General features: G+C 40.4%; 2 protein-coding genes across 15 annotated transcripts in view; one reads left to right on the plus strand and one right to left on the minus strand.

The window, feature by feature from the left end:
* LOC111580519 (E3 ubiquitin-protein ligase RNF123) overlaps nt 1-27,804 on the plus strand; it is a 130,236-nt gene that overhangs the window by 70,195 nt on the left and 32,237 nt on the right. The window contains exon 39 of one of the 12 annotated variants that reach the window (XR_008601741.1): nt 25,770-25,960. The exons of the other annotated variants lie outside the window; for them this stretch is intronic. The gene's annotated coding sequence lies outside the window, so the exon portion shown is untranslated. The remainder of the gene's footprint in view (nt 1-25,769; nt 25,961-27,804) is intronic. 12 annotated transcript variants of the gene reach the window in all.
* Nucleotides 4,989-26,402, minus strand: amigo3 (adhesion molecule with Ig-like domain 3). 3 transcript variants are annotated; one of them, XR_008601742.1, is made up of 4 exons: nt 26,106-26,402; nt 24,212-25,851; nt 8,480-8,711; nt 4,998-7,038 (listed from the first exon to the last, which is right to left on the minus strand). XR_008601742.1 is itself a non-coding variant. In XM_035956368.2 (3 exons), exons 2-3 carry the CDS (start codon nt 25,556-25,558, stop codon nt 8,673-8,675), a joined length of 1,386 nt encoding a protein of 461 aa, XP_035812261.1. In that variant the 5' UTR covers nt 25,559-25,851; nt 26,106-26,402; the 3' UTR covers nt 4,989-8,672. The 3 variants fall into 3 exon arrangements, 2 of the variants coding, with proteins under 2 accessions (XP_035812261.1, XP_035812259.1); XM_035956368.2 differs by having other exon boundaries at nt 4,989-8,711; XM_035956366.2 differs by lacking the exons at nt 4,998-7,038; nt 8,480-8,711 and having other exon boundaries at nt 22,427-25,851.

Consider the following 27,804-nt stretch of genomic DNA (forward strand, 5'->3'; position numbering starts at 1 on the left):
AGGTTTCTTCTGACGGTACTTTAGATCCGGTGTTTGGATCAGAGTTTATGTGGAGCAGTAGGAGATGTGTCCGTGTGAAGTTGTGCATCTGTGTGAAGCTGACTGTGTGTTGTAATGAATGTGGGTGGACTTGGTTAAGTCTAATTAGTGTCAGTTTGAGGTGTGACGTTCCTCCCGTTGTTGGTTCTCTGTCCTGGTTCTGTCAGATGTCTTTCAAACCTTTTATATCTTCAGATTCTAACAGAGCTTTAGGTTGTTTCCTGCTTTAAACTGTTCCATGTTTAATGAGACGGACCAACTCAAACACATCAGGAAGCAGCTTTCTACAATGACTGATCTAAAAACAAGTGTCACGTTTCTCTGTTTCTGTCTGTGATCTATGAGAACGTCCTCTAGAATGTCTTCTACTGGATCTAGACTTCATCAGTTTAACTGCAGCTCCACAGGATCAGAGACAGAAACCCAAAGAAATCAGCCGTACAGCTGTACAGCCCAGAAGAAACTCACTGTTAGATGATCAGCTGAGATTTTAGAACATCCAGCTGGATAAACTCACCTGCTTCAGGTAAACGTGACATCAGAGCTCCTCATTAGACTCTAAGGTTTGTTCTCTGAGCTGCAGTAGCCGATGGAGGCTAGTGAGGCATTTAGGAACATCTGGAAACTCCTGCATCTACTGGTGACTGTGAGGCGTTTAGGGAACATCTGGAAACTCCAGCATCTACTGGTGACTGTGAGGCGTTTAGGGAACGCACGAAATCCCCTGCAGGATGAAACATGCAATGAATCGGCCGCAGGTCTTCTGGTAGTCGTCAGCTGTTCTAGTAGTTGGTGGGTCATTTTTGTTTTTTTCTAAATAAAAGCGTTCTGAGTTCTGTGGTTTCTTTCCTCCTCTCTGACGTTAAACTGAATGAAGACTTCTGAGGAAACCTGATCCTCGTTTTTTACCATTTCCGACCAAACAGCTGATTGGATCTTCCATTTTAGACTAAACAGCTGATTGGTTCTTCCATTTTAGACTAAGCAGCTGATTGGTTCTACCATTTCAGACTAAACAGCTGATTGGTTCATCCACAGTGAAAAGATGTTTGATTTCATGAAGGCGGTTAATAAAAGTCCAACAGCAGTCTGAGCAGAGAATCCTGGAAGTATCAGTTGGACGGTCTGTTTTACTGGTTAAATACGTCTAAACACCAGTTTCTTTGTGTTTTGCTGGTATTTGCTGGTAATTGCTGGTATTTGCTGGTAGTTGTTGGTATTTGCTGGTATTTGCTGGTAATTGCTGGTAGTTGTTGGTATTTGCTGGTAATTGCTGGTTTTTTGCTGGTATTTGCTGGTATTTGTTGGTAGTTGCTGGTATTTGCTGGTAGTTGTTGATATTTGCTGGTATTTGCTGGTATTTGTTGGTATTTGCTGGTATTTGTTGGTATTTGCCGTTATTTGCCGGTATTTGTTGGTATTTGTCGGTATTTGCTGGAATTTGTCGGTATTTGTCGGTATTTGCTGGAATTTGTTGGTATTTGCTGGAATTTGTTGGTATTTGCTGGAATTTGTTGGTATTTGCTGGTATTTGTTGGTATTTGCTGGTATTTACTAGTACTTGTTGGTATTTGTTGGTATTTGTTGGTATTTGCTGGTATTTGCTGGTATTTGCTGGTATTTGTTGGTATTTGCTGGTATTTGCTGGTAATTGCTGGTATTTGCTGGTATTTGCTGGTAGTTGTTGGTATTTGCTGGTATTTGCTGGTAGTTGTTGGTATTTGCTGATTTTTGTTGGTATTTGCCGGTATTTGTTGGTATTTGTCGGTATTTGCTGGAATTTGTTGGTATTTGCTGGTATTTGTTGGTATTTGCTGGTATTTGCTAGTACTTGTTATTTGTTGGTCATGCAGGTCAGCTTTACTGGATAAAATATGTCTAAACATCAGTTTCTTAGTAATTTGTTGGTATTTGTTGGCGTTTGTTGGTATTTGCTGGTATTTGTTGGTATTTGCTGGTATATGCTGTTATTTGTTGCTATTTATTTGTTTGTTTTTGTTGGTATTTGTCGGTATTTGTTGATATTTGTCGGTATTTGTTGGTGTTTGTTGGTATTTGTCCTTATTTGTTGGTATTTGCTGGTATTTGTTGTTTTTTTCTGGTATTTGTTGGTCTGTTTTTCTGGATAAAATATGCCTAAACACCAGATTGTTTGTGTTTTGCTGGTATTTCTGGTATTTGTTGGTATTTGCTAGTGTTTTCTGGTATTTGCTGGTGGTGCTGTTTATTTACTTTACCAGGTCAGGAGGTCTGTTTGCTCCAGTCCATCTCTGAAACACTCGTCTTTCTGTATTATTTGGCGGTGAGAGCCTCTTACAGCCTTCATCAAGGTTTATTCTCCTGGTGGTTTCCTCTGAGGATTGATCTGCCCATCACCCTCTCACATTGGGGCTATTAACGGCTCCCCCCCCCCCCCCCCACACACACACACACACACACACACACACACACACGGTGCAGAAAATCAATGGTGCTAATTATTGTCCATTACCTCGGGTGAAGGACATCAGAGCAGCTTGCAGCCTTCCACACATTAGATTGAGAGCAGCTAATTAGGTTAGCGGTTTGGAACTGTGGGATGTGCTTTCCACCACAGAAGGTCTGTCCAGCTGCTGCTCACGTTGTTTTTCAGGTCATAGTCGTGTCCCGCTGAGTGTCTCATCAGGTTTTCCTCGCTGGACGTCACGTTTAATGTTCATGAACACAGAGATCCAGCAGAGATGTGACATTTCTATCAGGATGAAACATTCAGACCCTGAACTCTGTAAAGTCCTGCAGCTCTGAGGAAACAGAACATCATGAAGGAGAACCCAGAGAGGTCTTCTGTCAGCAGGACTCAGAATCATGGAAACATTTCTTTATTTTAACAAACATATAAATCCAGGAATCATCAGGTTTCCTCATGGTAAACTGAAGTAATGTGGTCTCCTCATCCTGTAGATGTTTTTCTATCTCCATGGTTCCTCATCCTGTAGATGTTATTCTATCTCCATGGTTCCTCAGATGTTAAACTGAACTAGTGCTGTCTCATCCTGTAGACCATGGAGTGTTGTCTTTCTCCTCATGTGTACCTCAGCTATTGGAAGATGTTTGACCTGCTGGATAGATCTTTATTCACCAGTTTTCTGTTTGTTTAGAGAGTAGGTGTGTCAAACATCTCAGTGTCTCCTTGAGAAGAACAGCTACAGCAGATGGTTTAATAAGAGTTTCATGGTTCCCAGTTCAAACTGTGGTTCTGGTTCTGTTGGGTTCTGAATGTCTTCTGGACTTTTTCAGAACAAAACCTTCATTTTCTCTGAGTCTCTGTCAAACATCTGAAGCCGATTTTATCTTTGGACTTATCAGAACTTTGTGCTGCTGATTTAAATAATCAAACTCCCAGAGAAGCTGTTTTTATTCAGGTCGTTTTTCTGTAGTGAAATATTTCAGCTGCTTTCATCCAGATCCAGAACACGTCTCAGCGTAATGTTTGAGTTCTCATCATGATACTGAAATACGTAGTCACACAGCGACTTTCTAACCAAACACATGAAAGAGAGGATGAGGATGAAGGTGAACTAATTCCAGAAACCCCAGAATGGTGTTTAAAGCCCTTCTGTGTGTTTGGTCATGTATGTTGTATCCGTGTGTTTGGTCATGTATGTTTTATCCGTGTGTGTGTGGCAGCAGTCGGTGTGAAGATGGTTTCATTCATCTCATTCTGTCTACTTCCTGTCAGACTCCATCAGTCCGACTCAACCTCTAAACTCCAGAAATTCTGTCAGGAAACAAAGATCCAGTCGGGTGAAGATAGAAACACTTCCAAACAGCTCAAATATCCACCTGAAGGACATGTTTAAACATTTAGATATTAATATTTCAGTTCAAATAGATTCAACAGTAATGTTCAAGAACTTCATGACACTTTCAGGTTGATTTTGTTCAACCAGCTGCTCATTAAGCAACCTGAAGGTCTGGAACTAACAAGGAAAACACACATGAAGGCTTTGATGAAAGTAATATTTGTTAAAATCATTCTAATGTGTGAACATTCAGCAGATACATTTATTAATAATGATCTTTATTCACCTTTTAAAGCCGCAGTTTGAAAAGTCTTGAACAAAAAGATCATCAATAAAACCCATGGAGGCAGGAGGAGTTCATTATTCAGGATTTCTCTCAAAACAGATTCTAAATCATGACTGAATTATCCTCATGCTGTTTTTAAGTAGCTCCTGGGAGGATTCTTTGTTCTCTGTTGTTTGATTCCTTGTCCTCTGTTCAGTACGAGCTGCTCGCTTTATTAGGAACCTCTGAATCTGAAAGGGCAGCTGGATTTCAGGAAACTGATTCAACATGAGGTTTGTCCATCGGCAGGATTTCCCCACTCCCACTCGCTGCGTTTACATGTCTGTCACCATGACAACTGAGGCGTGTGAATCTGTTCCGAGGTCGTTTGCATGATGTATGTCCACATTTGATTTGCAAATAAAAGAAAAGCTGCTGCTGGTTTATTCCACGATTACCGTCCAGCTGCTGATTATTCTCTTCATAAGAGTGAAATAAAAAGTCGATTTATCTTCAGTTTACTGTAAGGGAATCATTAATTCTTTTAGTTTACTGTAAGGGAATCATTAATGTCTTTAGTTTACTGTTAAGGAATCATTAATATCTTTAGTTTACTGTAAGGGAATCATTAATTTCTTTAGTTTACTGTTGGGGAATCATTAATGTATTTAGTTTACTGTTAGAGAATCATTAAAATCTTTAGTTTACTGTTGGAGAATCATTAATATCTTTAGTTTACTGTTAGAGAATCTTTAGTATCTTTAGTTTACTGTTACGGAATCATTAATGTCTTTAGTTTACTGTTAGAGACTCGTTAGAATCATTGATATTTTTCGTTTCTCTGACTGATTGTTTCTGTGAACTCAGCAGCTCGTTTCAGGAGTTTTGATAAAAACACGGCAAGCTGTGAAACAGATTTTATTTTCACATTAGTGAACATTACAGTGAAAACACATTTTCCTGACTATTGTCATTACAGTGTGTGATGATTATTACATACGTGATGATTTTTACATATGTGATGATTACACACCTGATGATTATTACATATGTGATGATTATTGCATGTGATGATTATTACATCCCTGATGATTATTACATACGTGATGGTTATTACATATGTGATGAGTATTACATCCCTGATGATTATTACATACGTGATGATTATTACATACGTGATGATTATTGCATATGTGATGATTATTACATACCTGATGACTATTACATACATGATGGTTATTACATACTTGATGATTATTACATACCTGATGATTATTAAATTGTGATGATTATTACATACCTGATGATTATTACATGTGACGATTATTACATAGGTGATGATTATTACGTGTGAGGTTATAACATGTGTGATGATTATTACGTATGTGATGGTTATTACATATGTGATGACTACTACATGTGTGATGATTATTACATATGTGATGGTTATTAGATACATGATGATTATTACATATGTGATGATTATTCCATACATCATGATTATTACATACATGATGATTATTACATATGTGATGGTTATTGCATATGTGATGGTTATTACATAGTTGATGATTTTTACACGTGTGATGATTATTAATTATGTGATATTTTTATGTGTGTGATGATTTTTACATACATAATGATTTCTGTATTGTAGAGTTGAGGAAACGTTTTTGCATCAGCTGAAACTTTCCTGTCAGCAGTCAGGATGACCCAGCAGTAACCACTTTCTTAGATGAATCCTTCATCTGATGATCTGTTCAGTTATCAGCAGGTAAAATAGAAACTCTGCTTTAATGTTAGAGAGTCCAGAAAAATTTCAGTCATTTCACCACAAACTTTTAACTGGACTTTAAAATCAGTTTTCACTTCATGTTCCTTCAGACTTTATTCTGTAAAATCTAGAGTCCATTCTATTGATTATTAAATATATTAGTAAATTAATCAATAATCAATCATGAGACCTGATAAACAGCTCAGAGTCTTTCTGAGATCAGTCTGCAAGAGTCCAGAGAGTCTCCAACAGAAGAAGTCCCATGGAGACAGGTGTGGAGAGGAGGAGGATGGAGATGATTGTTGTGGACAGAAACTGTAGATCAGCTGAAGGTTGGAGCAGCAACAGGAACCACAGTTCAGCTGTTTGAATGTTCTCACGACGTTACAGAAGAACTCTGGAGGAAACAGCAGCAGATCCTCCTGTCTGGTTTGGTCTGGGTGGTAACCATGGTAACCCCAGACCCTCCTCTGGTCTCCATGAAGGTTGATGATCAGTGATGGTCCAGAAACATCTGCTGCTGCTCAAGTCTTCTACAGAAACAGGATCTGAACTCTTTGGTCTCATATTTTGAGATATTTAATTTTCACTTTCAGAAATGAAAATCTTGAGTTCAGATGATGAATGTTAATTTATGATTGTTAAATTTCTAGAACAATCCTAAGACGTTGATGTTTAGTCTTCCGATTTCCTGCTTGATGTTATCAAGTTTCCGTGGTTGCATAAGAGTTCGTATGTTCCAGGTTGCAGTTTTCGTCTTCCTTGCTTTCAGTCTGCCTACAGTTGCTGGATTACGATTGGGGTTCACCTGTGGCACATGAAATTCCCTACCGAATGAGGCTCCTTCCTTGAAGGCTCCATTCACATCTTTGAGCTTAAACCAACGTTGACTGGAGTTCATGATTGTACTAGGAATAAATACTGAAGTGGTCTTCCATTGCCTTCTTCAGCTGCAGTGTCCATACTGGACTTGTAACCCTGGCCATTGATCTATGGATTCCTCTGCCCAGCGTTGCAATTATACAACCCTATATTCACTTCAAACTGAATCTGCTTGTACAATCATCCAGCCACCTGCAAGACATGGTTTCACGTAACCCTGGTCGGGAGGCTAAACAGGTGCTACAGCTTGCCCAAGGGTGACCTGTAGGCTATCGGACGGAAGGAGCGCCTTACACCTAAAATTAATGGGAAGAGAGGATGAGGCAGACAGAATGAAAATGAGAGATGGACTGACATCATGGCTACACATGGAATGGGCAACAGTCACAATTCAGAGAGCAAAAGATCGGAGGAGCTGGAGAGAAATGATCACCTACGCTCAATGGCATGGCACTTGATTGATTGAAATTTTTAGCATGCATTTCCCAGCATGCATTGTGTTGAGACTAAATGTGTTTGTCAGGTGGAAAGTGTTCATACGTGAAGTTTTTCAGAGGAACAATGGTGAGCTTCACACACCTGCTGATTCTGCCTCAAAGCCACTTTTAGCATCAGAACACAGAAATTTAAACTTTCTGTTTGTGGTCGTTGTTGATTTTCCCAAACGACAGAGTCTAGTGTGTGTTTGTTTCAAGTGTAGTTATGTTTAAAAGTTAAATTGGATAAAGTCAAAGCCTAAAGCACAGATTGTATGAGATGGACGTGACCTGTAGGTCTGGAAGCTTTAAAGCTGCAGCCAGCAGGGGGCAACTCCTCCGGTTTATAGCACAAGTCCGATTGGATAAAACAGAAAGTGATCTGATGTGATCTGTTCCCTCAGTAAACATTTTCTCAAGAGTTGGGTTTCTGTTTGGAATGTAAATTAGAATTGGTTAAATATATTAACTGATCAGACAAATGACAACTATCAGTAAATGTCAATCAGCTGTAGTTCCTGGTTGTTCCAGCAGGTGGAGCCTCTTCCTGTTTAATCCTGTAGAGACCAGAGGAGGTTAAAGCAGAGAGCATTGTGGGAGTTTAGTAGCAACGGGCACCATGACAGAGACGAATGCAGAGGTTCATGACCTCCAACGAGAACTCATAGGGACCAATCAAATAATTTCTACCACGCTGTACTGTTATTGATTAATAACGACAAAAATGATGGTAACTATCAGTTATTGATTAATAACGACAACGATGACGGGAACTATCAGTTATTGATTAATAATGACTACGATGACGGAACCTATCAGTTATTGATTATTAACAACAATGATGATGGTAACTCTGTTTATCAGGTATTGATTATTAATGGTCCAGTTTAGAAGAAAATAGAGGATGAAGCAGAAGATGTTTTAGGACGACTTGTCGTCTCTGATTTACTCGTTTCCTTCAGTTCCTAAAGAACAAAATGGTGGAGGACAACTCCCAAACTAACAAACGTCCACAAACCCACAGGTGGCGCTATAGTCAATGTTTCTGTCCATCTGGTCAGACTGAAGGAGTAAAGTCAGAATCTTACACGAAGGTGTTAAGTTTTCTACGTGAAGTTCTCTAGATGTTCTCATCCTGTTTCTGGATCAACGTGGAAAAACACAAAAAAAGAAAACTGAAACTAGAATCAGTTTAAAGTGTTTAATCACTGTGGTGGATGTTTCTGTGTTTGTGGATGTTTCCGTGTTTTTCTGCACATACGTGTTGCTGCTCTGGATGGTGTTTCTGTGTTCTCTGTGGTCACCTCTTCACCTGTCACCTGGTCACTGGTGGAAACGAAGCTGGACGGTCAGAACGAACACAAAGACCTGAGAGAGAACAGAGGAGGAGGACAGGTGGAGGTGCAGGACAGATGGATGAGGAGGACATGTACAGATGGAGGAGGATCAGAGGTTCAGGGTTGAAGCAGAGAGTAGTAGTTGTATGGATGGACCTGAGGCACATGTGATGAAGGTGGAGGAAGAGGAGGAGTCAGGTGAGATAGAAACAGAGTTACAGGTGATCATCAACCTCCTGCAGGTAACTAACATGAACCAACATGAACTAAAACATGAACTACAACTAACATTATAACTAACTAACATGAACTATTACAATAACAATAACAATAGACAACAATAACTAACATGAACTAACATTAAGATCATCATAAACTAACATTAATCCTCGAGAACTGACAAAGTAACAATAAATGGAAGAAGCAATCTGTTCTTGGCATTTAAAAGGGCCTCCAGGTGGTTCTGTGTCTCTTTGAGTAATCCTGTTAACTTGTTTATCAGTTAACTACTTACACAATTAACTGGCTAACAGATTAACTAGTTAACCAGTTAACTGATAAACTGGTTAACTAGTTTATAGATAACTACTTAACCAGCCATTCATCCTTTCTAATGAACCAGGGGCTGATTCTGGTTCCGAGCTGGTTGGACCAGTGAACTTTCTAATAACCAAGGTGGTTTTCTTTCATGACTCAGTTTGTCTCTGGCTGCTGGGTTAGAGATGATTAGAGATGAGTTGGGTTAGAGATGAGTTTGGTTAAAGATGATTAGAGATGGTTAGAGATGATTAGACGGTCAGAGATGGTTGGAGATGGTCTGAGATGGTTAGAGATGATTAGAGATGGTTATTTTGGTCATTTTAATACCAATACTAATAAAGTGAAGTGAGTAACTGCAGGTTGAAGTGGAGGAATAAACGCCTTAAAGCTGAAAGCTTTCACTGCTTCAGACGTGATCTGAACGTTCAGGACAGTTTGAATGTTGGTGTTTGTTATCAGTCGCATTCTCTGGACCAAGGTGTTTGATGTTTGCATCACATGTCAGACATGATGTAAGACAACAGCAACGCTGATCCTGAGCCCACAGAAGCTGAAAGAAAACTGAAAACATTTTGCTGCAGCTGAGGTTGATTCATCATTATACGCATGTAGTCTATCTATCTATCTGTAGTCTATCTATATATAGTCTATCTATAGTCTATCTATCTGTAGTCCATCTATCTATAGTCTATATCTGTAGTCTATCTATCTATCTATCTATAGTCTTTCGATCTAGCTATCTATCTATCTATAGTCTATTTATCTATCTATAGTCTATCTATCTATAGTCTGTCTATAGTCTATCTATCTATAGTCTGTCTTTCTATAGTCTATCTATCTATAGTCTATCTGTAGTCTATCTATCTATCTATCTATCTATAGTCTATCCATCTATCCATCCATCCATCCATCCATCCATCTATCTGTTATTGTCTGGATGAACCAATCAGCTGTTAGGTCTCACTGTAGAATTAATCATTCATGTTAAAGCTGTTCTGTGACTTGGTGTCTCTGGACCACATTTTGGTTCATGCCTGTTTTCATAATTGAATTTTTAGCGGCCAGCGTTTCTAATTTCCTGTATTTGTTCTATAAGAACCCTGAGTCCTGCTCTGCTGCAGAACAAACAGAACGTCATGCTGGACAGAATTAGACGTGATGAGGAGTTTGGCATCACCGTCACTTGGCTCTGCAGTGCTGCACAGATGGAGCCAGAGAAGCAGTTAACATGCTAAATAAATGAAGGCGGCATTGTTGTTAGTGCTGCTTCATCGACTTCATTTATTCACCGTCTGACGTTTTTATGATCCGCTGAGCTGCACCAGAAAATCAGTTAACGTGGTTTTTATTGATCAGTCTGCTGGTTCCTTCTGTCCTCACCATCAAAACCTGATGTTTAGTAGAAATGTGTTTGAATCACTGAGCTCCTGATTATTTTCCAGTTAACTGATAACTGATGATGAAATTCCAGTTCTAGCGTTCCCCTGGTTCAGATTTATTCACTCATTCACTTCTAAGGTTAGAATGCCAGACATCAGAAAAGACTTCTGATTGTAGATTAAAAAAACAGGAATCAACATGAATTCAGACCAATATTAAGCTCTGAACTAATGGTGTCTCCTCATCTCTGTGGAGTTTGTCAGTCATCCAGGTCCTGGAGATGGTAGGAGCTTCGGGGGAAACCAAAACATCTTCCAGAACCTCCAGTTTGTTTCTCCTGAAGCTCCTTCCATCTCCTCATCCTGTAGATGTTTTTCTATCTCCATGTTTCCTCTATACTCTGCTCATCATCTGTAGATGTTTCTCCATGCTGGATGGATCTCCACCTACCTGCTCCTCTGTTCTCTGTTTCTGCTGCATTTATCCATTGGTTTTCCTCTCAGTCTCTCCGAGGAAACGCTGCCTACAGTTCAACCTGAAACTGAATGTTTTGGTCTCAGCTGGTCCTGGAGAACCAGAACCAGAAAGAAGGTTCTGGTTCAGGTTTTGCTGGATCTACTGTAACCACTTTATCTATGGAGAATATTTAAATGCTACATGTGGAAGTAAAGACATTTTGATGAAATATAAAGATTTTAACCTTAGATTTGGTTAATTTTCCCAACTGCAAGTCACAGATGTGTAGCTTAAATGAGTTAAAACTCCAACAGCTCTTTGTGTTTTCACAGTTTCTGGCTGATAAATGGTGAATTTTAGTGAATTCTTAAAGAGAATGTAACTTTCCATTCCTCCAGTGGGTTTGTGAAGTTGAGAGATTAATACGGCTGTCAGCTTGAACTTCTGATGATTCATTTTTCAATATTTCTGATATGAGGCTAAAGTCTGAACTCCTTTACTAGTTTAAAGATTTGATAATGTTATGATTTAACATTTTTATGAAAATGATGTTTTTACTGACTGGCAGGTTTTGTTTGCTTGAAATGTTGTCAGTTATCAGGTTTGTTGGTTTGTTTGAGGTGGAGTGTTTAGATGTTTTGTAGATTCCTCCGTGGAGCTGAATTAAAACACTGGTGGGTGTTTCCTGATGTGACGCTGTAGCAGCTAGTAAATGTTGTGTCTCTTGTAAAGATTTGAAGAAGTTTCTTTAAGGTCACATTTAAAGATAGAAACTATGGAACAGATGAAGTTTAAACATGAACAGTTATCAGAACATGGATCGTGTTCCTTTTCATGGAGCTGAACCTGAATAAACCGGTCCATCCTCCATTAGGAAGGAATCCCCTCCATGCTGCTGCTCTCTGCTAAAACATATCTCATGAAACATTCATGAAGCCAGAGAGGAAATAAAAGCCACGAGAAGAAACTCCATCTCTGCCACTGACTGACTACTAGGAAAGTGAAACTCGAGTTTGTTGTCTGTCTTTAATCATTTATGGTTGTAAAAGAGAGACGAAGATTTGAGTTGATTTCAGATAGAAAAGAGTGAATCTGTGTAAAAGATTTTATAATCCAGCTGTAACTGAGATAATATTTTTCCTGAACAGTCAAAAGTAGAAATCAGCTTTTTACACATCTGTCAACCCAAATAGAACTAAAAGGTATGTCTGGTTTCTTAACAAAGTAACAAACTGAGTTAACATCTGTGTTATATCACTTGAATCTGGTTTTAACCAGGGTTGCTTTAGAGTTCAGTGTGTTTGATCACTGTCCAAAGACAAAGTGCAGATTTTCATTAGCACAGCAGCAAAATCAAGGAGACGATTCATCTCAGCAATAAACTCACACAGAAATTGACAAAATCATGTTTTACTCAATCTGATCATTTACCGTAGAACATTCAGCGCTTTTTTATCAGTTACCCTGCTAACCCTAACCCCCAACCCCGCTAACCCTAACATTAACCCCAACCCGCTAACTCTAACCCCCAACCCTACTAACCCTAACATTAACCCCAACCCCGCTAACCCTAACATTAACCCCCAACCCGCTAACCCTAACCTCCAACCCCGCTAACCCTAACCCCCAACCCGCTAACCCTAACCCCGCTAACCCTACCCCCAACCCTACTTATACTCTAATCCTGCTAACCCTGACATTAATCCCCAACCCGCTAACCCTAACCCCCAACCTCGCTTATACTCTAACCCCGCTAACCCTAACATGACGGTTCATGTTAGGGTTAGCGCTAACCCTAATCCTCTTTCAGTCTCCTTCTGGACATAGAAACTCTGAATGCTGTATGCAACCCTAATCCTGCTAATCCTAACCCTACTAACTCAAACCCCTAACCCTGACCCTTATATTCCTAAACCCTAGTCCTAACTCTAACTGTAATCATAACCCTTCCATCCCAAACCCTACTAACACCACTACCCCTGCCAACCCCTAACCCTGCTAACCCTAACATTCACCCCCAACCCTACAAACCTTAACATTAATCCTCTTTCAGTCTCCTTCTGGATGTGGGAACTCTGAATGCTGTATGCAACCTTAACCCTACTAACTCAAACCTCTAACCCTAACCCTTCCATCCCTAATTCTGCTAACCCTAACCCCTAATATTAACCCTTCTATCTCTAAGGCCTAACCCTAATCCTTAGCCCTATCCCTCACTCTAATCCTAATCATTCCATCCCTAACCCTACTAATCCTAACCCTTCTATCCCTAACCCCTAATATTAACCCTACTCACCTGAACCCCTAATATTCACCCTTCTATCCCTAAGCCCTAATATTATCCCTTCTATCCCTAACCCTACTAATCCTAACCCTTCTATCTATAACCCCCAAGTCCCAACCCTTCTATCCCTAAGCCCTAATATTAACCTTTCTATCTCTAACTCTACTAATCCTAACCCGTCTATCCATAACCCCTAAGCCCTAATCCTTCTATCCCTAACCCCTAATATTAGCCCTTCTATCCCTAAGCCCTAATATTAGCCCTACTAATCCTAACCCATCTATCCCTAAGCCCTAACCCTAAACCCAGTGCTGATCAACTGTCTGACAGAAAACCTGTAAAGTGAGTGTTGTCAATTCTGATAGCAATGTCAACTGAGGACAGACTCAGTGAAACAGACACAAAATGACAAGAAAGACATGCAGTTTCACTACACGACATTAGTTTGTGTTACCGTATAAAGCCAACACTAGTTTGTGTTACCATATAAAGCCAATACTGGTTTGTGTTACCGTATAAACTCAACATTAGTTTGTGTTAATGTATAAAATCAACACTGGTGAGTCTTTCCCTCTAAGTTCAGTGTTTCTTTTCCAGCTCCATCCAAACATTGGCTGGTTTGGTGGAAGCTGAGGACAACCTCCTGAATATTTAATGGCTGCTCTGCCTCCATTTTACATAAGAACATCACATCCCTTCGCTTCCCGCTCGCATTATCTGATGCAGCTTTTAGTGCAGCTGATGGACTGAATCTGAACACAACAAAACCACAACACAACCAGAGAACATGAATCTGATCATGGATGAATCTCTTAACGCCAGAACCAGGACAGAGTTTGACACATTCTTGTTGCAAAGTCAATGAGATGATTATAAACTGAAGATGATCCTGGTTTTTTCTGTAAAATGACCTTTTTCATCATCGATAATAGTTGTGACCAACCTCCTACCAACATTAAAGTTCACCCAGAATGACCTTTAAAGTTGCAGAAACCAGAACTACATCCAGGAACCAATGGTTGGTTCTAGGACTCTAAATTGATCACACTGGGATACATCCCATAATACTGATGATCACACTGGGATACATCCCATAATACTGATGATCACACTAAGATACATCCCATGCTTTCGGCGCGTGCTCTGCTGCGATTACACTGCCTGTCACACCGCCTCTGTGTTTCGTGTGTAGCACACATTCAAGATGTTGGATCTGAGCAAGATTATTGCTTTCTTATTGTTATATTTGTGGCTTCTGGACAACTGCTGGATCTTACAACCAGGGATTAGTGGCTATGCTCCACTTAACCTACAGCCGAGATGAGCTCCTTCAACTCTGCTCTTCCTCCGTGTGCCTCCAGAAGCCAACATTCAATCTACCTCCAGAACTCCAACCAAGAAAAAGGGGTAGGAGAGGTGGGGTGCATACCAGCCTGAGGAAATGTCCCTTCAGATCCCCTCTGCCATTCATCCTGCTGGCTAATGTCCACTTCCTCCGGACCAAAATGGATCTGCTGCATGCCAAATGCCAACTGGAACGGACCTTCAGAGACGTCTGTGTCATTGCCCTGACAGAAACCTGGCTGGACGGAACCATCCCGGACTCGGAGGTCAGTCTGGATCACTTCACCCTCTAATGGGCTGACAGGAGTAGCGAGTCCGGAAAGAACAAGGGTGGTGGGGTCTGCATCTTCGTTAATAAGCGATAGTGTGCAAACATCAAAACCCACTGCACAGTCTGCACTCCTGATGTAGAGCTGTTGACTGTGTCCCGACGGCCATATTATCTTCCAAGGGAATTCCCATGTGTGGTGATCAGCTGTGTTTACATTCCCCCCAGTGCTAACACTCGGGCAGCGGCGGAGCTACTAGCCGAGAATGCTAGCTGTATAATGGCTAAGTATCCTGATGCCCCGCTGCTCATTATGGGTGACTTTAACAACTGTAAACTGGACTGTGTCATGCCATTGTTGTACCAGTATGTGGATATTCCTACGAGGAAGCAGAACACCCTGGATTTATGTTATGGGAACATTTATGATGCGTTCACCGCTCAGGCACATCCTCCACTCAGCTTCTCTGACCATAACGTTGTTGTTTTGCTTCTGCATTACAAATCTGAACTGAAATACGCTAAGCCACAAATCCACAGCGCCACCATCTGGTCGGAGGATGCTATTGCACAGCTGCAGGGCTCCTTAGCGTGCACAGACTGGGAGGTTTTTTTCAAGGAGACCTACAACACAAGGTCTCAGTAATCACAGATTACATTAAATTCTATGTTGCATCCACCATCCTTAAGAGAACAATAAATACCCAAATTCCAAACCCTGGATCACATCTCGCATTAAAAGCAGCATGAAAGAAAAGCTTAAAGCTTTCCAATGTGGGGACTGGAATACTGTCACTACACTAAACAGACGAATTAAAAATGACATAATTAAGGCCAAACTCAAATACAAAGACAGGCTCGAGCATGATTTCAGCAGCATGAACACAAACAAGCTGACCAGAAAATTAAGGTCCTCACTGGTCAAACAACATCTAGCACTGGGCACCATATAACAACCGACCCTGCTACTTTTGACAACTCTCTGAACTTCTACACATGCTTTGACACCCATGATCACTCTGCCCTTTGTGAAGAGCTGCTCAGTGCCCTGCCCCCAGATGCTCCTTCCCAGCCTCCATTCACAGTGGAGGATGTACACCGGCAACTGAGAGGGTGTAAAGTGGGCAAAGCACCAGGTCCAGACAGCATCCCAGCCAAGGTGCTGAAATTGTGTCCTATGGAGCTGTCACCCATCCTCCACTCCATCTTCTGGGACTCTCCCAGATCAGCACACATTCCAACAGTCTGGAAAACCTCCACAATTATTCTGGTTCCCAAAAAGCCCCGCCCATCTGAGCCAAACCACTATTGTTCCATCGCACTTACCTCCATCATAATGAAGTGCCTGGAAAGGCTTGTTCTCCATTCTATCAGTGAATAAAACCTGACAGTGAAGTTTTTCCTCCATCTTGTTTATCCTTCATCTAGTTTATCCATCTAGTTTGTCCTCCATCTAGTTTATCTACATCTAGTTTATTCTCCATCTAGTTTATCCTTCGTCTAGTTTACATCTAGTTTATCTGCATCTCGTTTATCCTCCATCTAGTTTATCTACATCTAGTTTATCTACATTTAGTTTATCCTTCATCTAGTTTATCCTCCATCTAGTTTATCTATATCTAGTTTTTCCTCCATCTAGTTTATCTATATCTAGTTTATCTACATCTAGTTTATCCTTCATCTAGTTTATCTACATCTAGCTTATCCTCCATCTAGTTTATCCTCCATCTAGTTTATGTACATTTAGTTTATCCTCCATCTTCTCTCCACATTGTGAACACTTTTACCCCTGAATGCTGCTGTGATGGTCCGTAGATCAGAATAATGTTCTTCCATCAGATGTTTTAGGTAAATGTGTAGAAGCGTTTTTCTGCTAGCTTCGCTCACTGATGGTGGAAATGTGTGAATTTCACCGTGTTATTGTTCCAGTTTGTTCATGTTTTCCTGGGATTGTTCTAAGAAGCTCTGACAGAACAGACACAGCTAGCATGCTAGCATGTTAGCATTCATTCTGAACTGCATCCGGCTGATCTCAGGACAGACTGTTGGTGAAACATCATGAAGAAAACACCCGCTGGTTGAATGAATCATGATCCTGGATCAGTTCTGACCTTCCTGATCTACAATAACAAATAGAATCATTTTAAAAAGCTGTTTTAACCCCTAAATATGCTGAACGGGTGGAATATATTTAAAAATAACCCAAATAATACCGTTTATTAGACCAAAAATGTAAACAGAAAGAATCATGAGCTTTCTGAGGGTCCTGAACGTGTCCATCACAAAAAAAAATCATCAAATCTGAGCTTGAAATCCTGAAATTTCATCAACATCACTTTATTCTACATCTCAAAATTAAAAATATAAATCTGCCAAGAATAAACCATTTACCAGATTCTGGAGAACCAGAACCTTCTTCCTGGTTCTGGCTCTCCAGGATCAGCTGAGACCAAAACATCCCGAGAGCTTCAGGTTGAGCTGCAGGCAGTGCTTCCTCAGAGAGACTGAGAGGAAAACCAATAAATAAACAGAACAGAGGAGCAGGTAGTGAAGATCCATCCAGCATGGTGAAACATCTTCTACAGATGATGAGCAGAGTAGAGAGGAAACATGGAGATAGAAAAACATCTACAGGATAAGGAGATGGTAGGAGCTTCAGGAGAAACCTGCTGGAGGTTCTGGAAGACATTTCTAGAAACGTTTTCCAGAAACTCCAGTTGGTTTCTCCAACAACTACCAGGACCTGGATGACTGAGAACCTCCGCAGAAGTCTGCGGAGACACCATTAGTTTAGGTTTAACATCTGAGGAGAGATGATGGTTCCTGGTTTTTCCAAGAAATCTTTCTTTTCTTTGGTTTCCATCATTCTGAGTCCTACTGACAGTAGAGATCTCTGAGTTCTCTCCTTCTTCATGATGTTCTGGTTCCACAGACCTGCAGGACTTTAACATGAACCACAGTGAGGGAAACTGAGACAGAATAAAGGAATAATTCCACAGTGATAAAGAAAACAAAGTGTGGAGGAATATGGAGGGTGTTATTAGTTAAATGGTGTGTTATTAGTTAAATTGTGTGTTATTGGTTAAATGGTGTATTATTAGTTGGTGTGTTATTGGTTACATGGTGTGTTATTAGTTAAATGGTGTGTTATTAGTGTAATGGTGTGTTATTAGTTAAATGGTGTGTTATTAGTTAACTGGTGAGTTATTAATTAAATGCTGTGTTATTGGTTAAAGGGTGTGTTATTGATTAAATGGTGTGTTACTAGTTAAATGCTGTGTTATTAGTTAAATGGTGTTATTGGTTAAATGGTGTGTTACTAGTTGGTGTGTTATTGGTTAAATGGTGTGTTATTAGTTAACTGGTGTTATTAGTTAGTTGGTGTGTTATTGGTTAAATGGTGTTATTAGTTGGTGTGTTATTGGTTAAATGGTGTGTTATTAGTTAGATGGTGTGTTATTAGATGGTGTGTTATTAGTTAGATGGTGCGTTATTGGTTAATTGGTGTGTTATTGGTTAAATGGTGTGTTATTAGTTAAATGGTGTGTTATTAGTTGGTGTGTTATTGGTTAAATGGTGTGTTATTAGTTAAATGGTGTGTTATTAGTTAGATGGTGAGTTATTAGTTAAATGGTGTTATTGGTTGGTGTGTTATTGGTTAAATGGTGTGTTATTAGTTAAATGGTGTGTTATTAGATGGTGTGTTATTAGTTAGATGGTGCGTTATTGGTTAAATGGTGTGTTATTGGTTAAATGGTGTGTTATTAGTTAAATGGTGTGTTATTAGTTGGTGTGTTATTGGTTAAATGGTGTGTTATTAGTTAAATGGTGTGTTATTAGTTAGATGGTGTGTTATTAGTTAAATGGTGTGCTATTAGTTGGTGTGTTATTGGTTAAATGGTGTGTTATTAGTTTAATGGTGTGTTATTAGTTAAATGGTGTTATTAGTTGAATGGTGAGTTATTAGTTAGATGGTGTGTTATTAGTTGGTGTGTTATTGGTTAAATGGTGTGTTATTAGTTAGATGGTGTGTTATTAGATGGTGTGTTAGTAGTTAGATGGTGCGTTATTGGTTAATTGGTGTGTTATTGGTTAAATGGTGTGTTATTAGTTAAATGATGTGTTATTAGTTGGTGTGTTATTGGTTAAATGGTGTGTTATTAGTTAAATGGTGTGTTATTAGTTAGATGGTGTGTTATTAGTTAAATGGTGTGCTATTAGTTGGTGTGTTATTGGTTAAATGGTGTGTTATTAGTTTAATGGTATGTTATTAGTTAAATGGTGTGTTATTAGTTGAATGGTGAGTTATTAGTTAGATGGTGTGTTATTAGTTGGTGTGTTATTGGTTAATGGTGTGTTATTGGTTAAATGGTGTGTTATTTGTTTAATGGTGTGTTATTAGTTAAATGGTGTGTTATTAGTTAGATGGTGAGTTATTAGTTAGATGGTGAGTTATTAGTTAAATGGTGTTATTGGTTGGTGTGTTATTGGTTAAATGGTGTGTTATTAGTTAGATGGTGTGTTATTAGATGGTGTGTTATTAGTTAGATGGTGCGTTATTGGTTAAATGGTGTGTTATTGGTTAAATGGTGTGTTATTAGTTAAATGGTGTGTTATTAGTTGGTGTGTTATTGGTTAAATGGTGTGTTATTAGTTAAATGGTGTGTTATTAGTTAGATGGTGTGTTATTAGTTAAATGGTGTGCTATTAGTTGGTGTGTTATTGGTTAAATGGTGTGTTATTAGTTTAATGGTGTGTTATTAGTTAAATGGTGTTATTAGTTGAATGGTGAGTTATTAGTTAAATGGTGTGTTATTAGTTAGATGGTGAGTTATTAGTTAGATGGTGAGTTATTAGTTAAATGGTGTTATTGGTTAAATGGTGTCTTATTGGTTAAATGGTGTGTTTTTAGTTGGTGTGGTATTGGTTAAATGGTGTGTTATTAGTTAGATGGTGTGGTATTAGTTAGATGGTGTGTTATTAGTTAAATGGTGTGTTATTAGTTAAGTGGTGTGTTATTAGTTAAGTGGTGTGTTATTAGTTAGATGGTGTGTTATTAGTTAAATGGTGAGTTATTAGTTAAATGGTGTGTTATTAGTTAGATGGTGTTATTAGATGGTGTGTTATTAGTTAGATGGTGTGTTATTGGTTGGTGTGTTATTGGTTAAATGGTGTGTTATTAGTTAGATGGTGAGTTATTAGTTAAATGGTGTGTTATTAGTTAAATGGTGTGTTATTAGTTGGTGAGTTATTAGTTAGATGGTGTGTTATTAGTTAAATGGTGTGTTATTAGTTCGTGTGTTATTGGTTAAATGGTGTCTTATTGGTTAAATGGTGTGTTACTAGTTGGTGTGTTATTGGTTAAATGGTGTGTTATTAGTTAACTGGTGAGTTATTAGTTGGTGTGTTATTGGTTAAATTGTGTTATTAGTTGGTGTGTTATTGGTTAAATGGTGTGTTATTAGTTAAATGGTGTGTTATTAGTTAACTGGTGAGTTATTAGTTAAATGGTGTGTTATTAGTTAACTGGTGAGTTATTAGTTAAATGCTGTGTTATTGGTTTAATGCTGTGTTATTGATTAAATGGTGTGTTATTAGTTAAATGCTGTGTTATTAGTTAAATGGTGTGTTTTTAGTTAAATGGTGTGTTATTGGTTAAATGGTGTGTTACTAGTTGGTGTGTTATTGTTAAATGGTGTGTTATTAGTTAACTGGTGAGTTATTAGTTAGTTGGTGTGGTATTGGTTAAATGGTGTTATTAGTTGGTGTGTTATTGGTTAAATGGTGTGTTATTAGTTAGATGGTGTGTTATTAGATGGTGTGTTATTAGTTAGATGGTGCATTATTGGTTAAATGGTGTGTTATTGGTTAAATGGTGTGTTATTAGTTAAATGGTGTGTTATTAGTTATTGGTTAAATGGTGTGTTATTAGTTAGATGGTGTGTTATTAGTTAAATGGTGTGCCATTAGTTGGTGTGTTATTGGTTAAATGGTGTGTTATTGGTTAATGGTGTGTTATTGGTTAAATGGTGTGTTATTAGTTGAATGGTGAGTTATTAGATGGTGTGTTATTAGTTGGTGTGTTATTGGTTAATGGTGTGTTATTGGTTAAATGATGTGTTATTAGTTTAATGGTGTGTTATTAGTTAAATGGTGTGTTATTAGTTAGATGTGTTATTAGTTAGATGTGAGTTATTAGTTAAGTGGTGTGTTATTAGTTAGATGGTGTGTTATTAGTTAAATGGTGAGTTATTAGTTAAATGGTGTGTTATTAGTTAGATGGTGTGTTATTAGATGGTGTGTTATTAGTTAGATGGTGTGTTATTGGTTGGTGTGTTATTGGTTAAGTGGTGTGTCATTAGTTTGATGGTGAGTTATTAGTTAATTTGTGTGTTATTAGTTAAATGGTGTGTTATTAGTTGGTGAGTTATTAGTTAAATGGTGTGTTATTAGTTAGATGGTGTGTTATTAGATGGTGTGTTATTAGTTAGATGGTGTGTTATTGGTTGGTGTGTTATTGGTTAAATGGTGTGTTATTAGTTAAATGGTCAGTTATTAGTTAGATGGTGTGTTATTAGTTTAGTGGTGTGTTTTTAGTTAAATGGTGTGTTATTAGTTAAATGGTGTGTTATTGGTTAAATGGTGAGTTATTAGTTAAATGGTGACTTATTAGTTAAATGGTGTGTTATTAGTTAACTGGTGAGTTATTGGTTAAATGGTGTGTTATTAGTTTAGTGGTGTGTTTTTAGTTAAATGGTGTGTTATTGGTTAAATGGTGAGTTATTAGTTAAATGGTGAGTTATTAGTTAAATGGTGAGTTATTAGTTAAATGGTGTGTTATTAGTTAACTGGTGTGTTATTAGTTAAATGGTGTGTTATTAGTTAACTGGTGAGTTATTGGTTAAATCGTGTGTTATTAGTTGGTGTGTTATTGGTTAAATGGTGTGTTATTAGTTGGTGTGTTATTGGTTAAATGGTGTGTTATTGGTTAAATGGTGTGTTATTAGTTAGATGGTGTTTTATTAGTTGGATGGTGTGTTATTAGTTAGATGGTGTGTTATTGGTTAAATGCTGTGTTATTAGTTAGATGGTGTTTTATTAGTTGGATGGTGTGTTATTAGTTAGATGGTGTGTTATTGGTTGGTGTGTTATTACATAAATGATGAGTTATTGCTTACATTGGAACATTGATAACTGACAACTGGATAAAGTTACTTCCACGAGTAAATGTAGAATAATAATTTATATAGTAGTATAATCTAGTTCAGAGTGTTGGTTGGGCTGTGGCAGGTTCCTTCAGAATATTTACTGCAACGCTGCAGCATCATAAGTCCTCTGCTTCGCTTATGTTATCGACTTGATTTGCTGCAGATTTCCTCTATTGAGGAGAATATTTTCACCACAGCAGGAAAAATCTGCTGTCAGTAATCTTGTTCTTACATTTAGTTGGTATAAGATCGTGTTTGAACGTGTCGATATTCAGACTCCAGCTGTTGTGATAACGTGTGTGGATCAGTTGAGCTAATTGTGGTTTGTTCATCGTTGAACATTCATGCTGGACTTCCAGTGTTGTGCAACAATAAGCAGGCAGACGTGTCCTGACAGTTAGATACAGTTTATTAACAGACAGGGAGTGCAGTGAATACAGTGAAGACAATAAAACACAAACATCCTGATTGTCCGTCAATCTTGCTGGAAATCCACCAAAACACACCTTTTCTTTGTGGTCCCATTGATCCAACTTTTACATTTAAGTTCCTCCGCGCGAACTCTCTTCTTGGCAGCATGAATAATTTCAGAGCTGTTTCATTTATTTATCTGTCTCTCTATTGTTTCTGATAATGACTGGCTTCCAGAGGAGGTTCCTCTAAAGCTATTTTTACTTCTGTAAAATGCTCACATGGTGACAGAACTATATACGAATCAACGGAAAGAAAGCTACTAAACCATCTGTTCTGTCCACGTCAAGACAAGAACACTCAGAAAAAGAAAGATGCTAGCTTGAACCATGAATGTTTTTTCACAGTGATGCCATAAAAGAACTATTCCTACTTTCGCAAGAGGTTCTTTATTAACACTCAGTAGAAGCAGCTAGACTTCAGCTTAGATGAAACCTTTTCAAGAACCATTAGGAGAAACCTGTTTCGTTTTACCTTTTAAAGAACCACAAAGTAAGTAAAGAACGTTGCCTAAAAATGTTCCTTAACTGGAGATGATGCTTTAAATAACTAGATAACCTTCTGAAGAACTGTTTTCAGTTCCACAAAAAAACTTTTAGCAAGAAAATCATTAGAGAGCAATTTCCTCAGATGCCTCACAGAACCATCAGAAATGGGTCCCTTTGGCGCTCCATAGAACTTTAGCATAAATAAGGTCTTTTCCAGATCATTGAAGGTGGAAGTGGAGCCACTTGTTGAGGTCAACAGGACCTGATTTTAGTCATTTTAAGCTAAAAAGTGAATTGTAAGAACCTACACCATTTCTAACATTCTTCCATTAGAACACATTTCATATTCTGGGTTCTGGACTGTTGATCAGACAGAACAACATGTACTAAGATACCATTGGGGGATTTGTGAAACTGTGAAGAAGATTTTTTTCTGTTTCCTGATGTTTAGTCAACCAAATAATTCATCCAGAATAAAAACATTGAGCTGCAGCTCTGATTTCATGCTGTTCCCTGCTGCTAAACCAAAGAAGAAACATGAGGAACCTGTAGACAACCACTAATGAAGAACCCTCCTGTAGATACTGATGTTCTTCAGACAGTTACTGACGAACCAGAGAGCCTTATGAATAACCCTTCAGAACTAATATATCTCTGAGAAGAGGCATCTGGAGCAAATGTTTATTAAAGTACAATATTAAAGGGAGCAGTTCATGCTGACCAAGGTCTTGGTCCTGTACAGGAGTTTAACTGGTTTAACTGGTTTCCTGTCCCCCCACATCAGTCTGAGTCCATCACAGTGTTGGTTGGTGTTCAGACCTGCGCAGACAGTAACTCATTTGGTTAACATTATTGAACATTTAAAATTGCACTTGGACAGGTGAGTAAATTTAAAGCTGGTTACTGTTCTGCTCAGGTCAGCGCTGGGGGTGGAGGGGTAGTGGTGGGGGGTTAGAGGGGTAGTGGTGGGGGTGGAGGGATAGGAGTGGAGGTGACTTAGTGACAGTCTGAGTCTGTTGCTACGGCAACATGATGGGTGTGTCCGAGAAGACGGACATGATGGAGTCTGTCTCAGCGGCCCGATGGAGTCGCGGCTGCTGCTCGGCACCAATCAGTAAACCGGACCCTGTTAGTCCCACCCCCTGCCCCGCCCTCAGTCTGCCGTTCTGCTGCTCTCTGATTGGCTCCAGAAAGACCACATGCTTGTTGGTACTGACCTTGCGGCCCGGGCCCTCGGTGGTGGCCGGCGGAGTTGTGGTGAGGATGGAGGACTGGGCGCTGCCCGGCCCGGCCTCGTTGCCCGGGGCAGCGGTGGCTGGGGAGCGGGCCTTGGGGCAGGGCGGGCAGCGGCAGGGCGTTAGGTACAGGTACATGAGGACCAGCACCAGGCTCACCACGCAGCCCAGCAGGGTGGTGAAGCCGGTGTTGAATGGCTCGTGGGCGTCCCTGTCGTGGTGCGGCACCACGGTCACGTTCACCTCCCAGGTCTCGTTTCGCTGTTGCTGCCGGTCCAGAGCCATGCACCAGTAGATCCCAGAGTCCTGCTCGCGCGCCGCCATGATCTCTAGGCTGCCGTTGGCGAACATCTTCAGAGATCCGTTGTTCCCCGGCGGCACCACGTATTCCCAGTTTGGCGCCACCCAGAGGAAGGTGACGCTGCCGGACAGCGAGGTGAGACAGTGCAGCAGCAGTGCCTTCCCCGCCTTCACGGAAACGCTGCTCTGCTGCTCCTTCAGTGCCGTCAGGTTGCAGTTTTCAAAGTAACGTCCAGACTGGAAGACCCGCAGAGTTCCTCTCTGCCGCCCGTAGACCAGACAGATGTGCTCCTGTTGAAAGAACCTGATGGAGTCGAAGCCCCTTTGCTTCCAGAACCTGAACAGCCTGTACGTGGAGCACTCGCACACCAGGGAGTTGTTGTGCAGGTACAGCCCCGCCTGCACCGCCGGGGGCAGGTTGGAGATGTCCTCCAGGGGCAGTTTGGGCAGACGGTTGGACGACAGGTCCAGCAGGGACAGGAGAGGGTGGCTGTGCTTCTGGATGGAGAAGAAGGGGAAGTCGGTGAGGCGGTTGTGACTGAGGTAGGCCTTGCGGAGGTTGGTCAGCCCAGCCAGAGCTCTGCTCTCCACGTGCACGATCCGGTTGTTGAATAGCAGCAGCTCCTCCAATCCGGGCAGCTCCTGGAAGTAGTGCTGCTCCAGAACATGCAGCTGATTGGACGACAGGTCCAGGTGCCGCAGCAGAGTCCCGGAGGAGTTCCTGAATGCCCCTGAGTGGACGCCGGTCAGCTGGTTGTGCGCTAAGCGGAGCGTCTCCAGTCGAACAAGTCCCGTGAAGCTGCCGGCCTCCAATTGCTCCAGCTGGTTGTGGCTGAGATCCAGAGTGACGGCGAAGACGGGAATCTCTGCCGGCACCCGCTGCAGGCCGAAGGCGGTGCAGCTGACGATGTCGGCGGTGCACAAACAACCGGACTGCGGCAGGAAACTGTCGGCCCGGACGGGTCTCAGCTGCATACACACTAACATCACGACAACACACCACCATGACAGCGCTCCGACGGGCAGCATTATCCCAACTCTATTTACTGTCGGTCAGAAGTTTGTGTTCATATCCTTCATGCCGGTCACATGATGCAGCTCCTCCACAGGTGTAAATGTTTGGATCTTCACTCTGCCATCATTCAGAACAGAAGCTTCATCTGATTAGTTGTGTGTAAGCTGCAGGGCACTAACAGGCAGTCACTGTGATGCATGCTACTCTGTTCCTTTATGCTTCCAGCTCCGATGGTTTATGTGCTCCGACCCGCTTAGTGTGGAATGAGGCGGCGGCATCTACATCCACCTGCAAGCACAGCAGCTGTCTGGAGAGGAAACAAGGGGAAAGAATGAAAACCTATCCAGGTGTGCTGCTGTAAACAAACCGGCGGTTCATCAGGAAGCAGCTTTCAACCTCACATGGAGCCAGAAAAGGTCAAAAACTCAAATATTCAGATATAGAAAATGAGTGAAAGAACGCTTTAAAAGTTCTCCGGCTGTTTGCAGAAGTGGAACAAAGAGGAGGAGGTTTTATCCTAACATCCAGCCTGAAAACAGAAAATCAGCTGATTACTCTCACCTCCTGCTGTCCACGTTCTCCCACATCTGCTGCTTTGTAGCTCCTCAGTAACATCCTCATTAACTTATGTTTCTGCAAACCAAGCTTCAAGTTTCCATCTTCTCTCCATGCCTCCTCAGCATCTTTGTTTTTCTGAATCCCTGCTGAGCTCACATTGTCTCACAAGTTGTCCACTTGGCTTCACTTCTAGGCTCCTCGTTCATGTGCTGCTGCTCTGGATAATGAAGAGGACGAACAGAGCAGCAGAAAGATGCTGCTGCTGTTCTGTTTGCAGCTCCACCTCTTCGTCTTTGGATTAACCCTCCTCCCCCTCCGCATCCTCCGCCCAGCTCAGTCCTTCCTCTCTCTGCTTCTATTTCTGCTTCGGTCTTTGCTGTGCTCGGCTCTCTCTCTTACTATCTGAGACGCTGCCACAGGAGGGAATCTTCTGCTGGTTTGATGTAAATCTAACTCGTCATGTGTTTTTACGATTCTGCGTTTACTTCTCCAGTCTGAGCTTCAGCACGTTCAGTCTGAAATGAAAACCTGGTTGTACACAAACGTCTCCGCTTTCATTTCAGATTCCATTCATTTTATTATTTTACGCTTCAGAATAGGAATGTTAATGATTAACTGCTGACTCTGAACTCTCGTTCTTCTTCACTCTGGTTCATTTTTCACTCTAATATAAAATCCTGCAGCTCCATGAAACCAGAACAAGAACCCAGAAAAAGAAACATTACTTTGATTATTTTACAGAACTCTAAAACCTGAACCTTCACATCCTCCAGGCCTCCTCAGATGTTAAACTCTGAACTCCTCCTCCTGTAGATGTTTTCTATGTCCATGTTTCCTCTCTACTCTGCTCATCATCTGTAGATGTTCCACCATGCTGGATGGATCTCCAACCACCTGCTCCTCTGTTCTCTGTTTCTGCTGCATTTATTTATTGGTTTTCCTCTCAATCTCTCCGAGGAAACAGCAGAGGAGCCTGCAGTTCAACCTGAAACTCTCTGAATGTTTTGATCTCAGCTGGTCCTGAGAACCAGAACCAGGGGGAGGTTCTGGTTTTAGAGGATCAGGTTAAAGCAATCAGTATGTTTTTTGTAAAAGATAGGACATGTAGAATAATGTGATTTGATCTTTCTTCTTTACATCAGACTGAATACATTTCCAGATTCCTGAAAGGTTGAAAATCTGCTGATTGTTTCTGTTTTTATAGTTTCTGGCTGATAAATGGAGCCATTCTGACTTTCAAAGCCGCTGGCAGGTTTGGAAGTTGGATCTGAATCATTTAGTTGTAGACTGAGATCTGAACTCTCAGTTTCTGTTGTAGACCTTCTCCTCGTTTGTTGTCTTTTCTGCTGTGATCAAGTCTTCTGCCTGGATGGAGGTTCTCCATCATCTGTTCAGATCATGTTCAGAACATGTGGGTCTTGTAGATCTGATGTAGTCTCAGGATGTTTTCTGTTTTGTGAGCCTCATTTGCATAATTATTCCTTTGAACCTTCACTGACCTGTGAGTCTTCAAGAAGCTCATCTGCAGTTCTGGAGACTTGCTATTTCAGTGTTCTTTATCTTTGGTTAAAATTGGTAGAACTGAGTTACTGATAAACTGTTTTTAACATCTTGATGCAGCATCAGCTTCAGTAAAAACAGGAACCAGCACGCTGCTTCACTTTAATCCATCATTTGGTTAAACATCTTTTGTCTTCTCTAA

This window comes from Amphiprion ocellaris, chromosome 5, assembly GCF_022539595.1.
Source record: "Amphiprion ocellaris isolate individual 3 ecotype Okinawa chromosome 5, ASM2253959v1, whole genome shotgun sequence".
NCBI classification, from domain to species: domain Eukaryota; kingdom Metazoa; phylum Chordata; class Actinopteri; family Pomacentridae; genus Amphiprion; species Amphiprion ocellaris.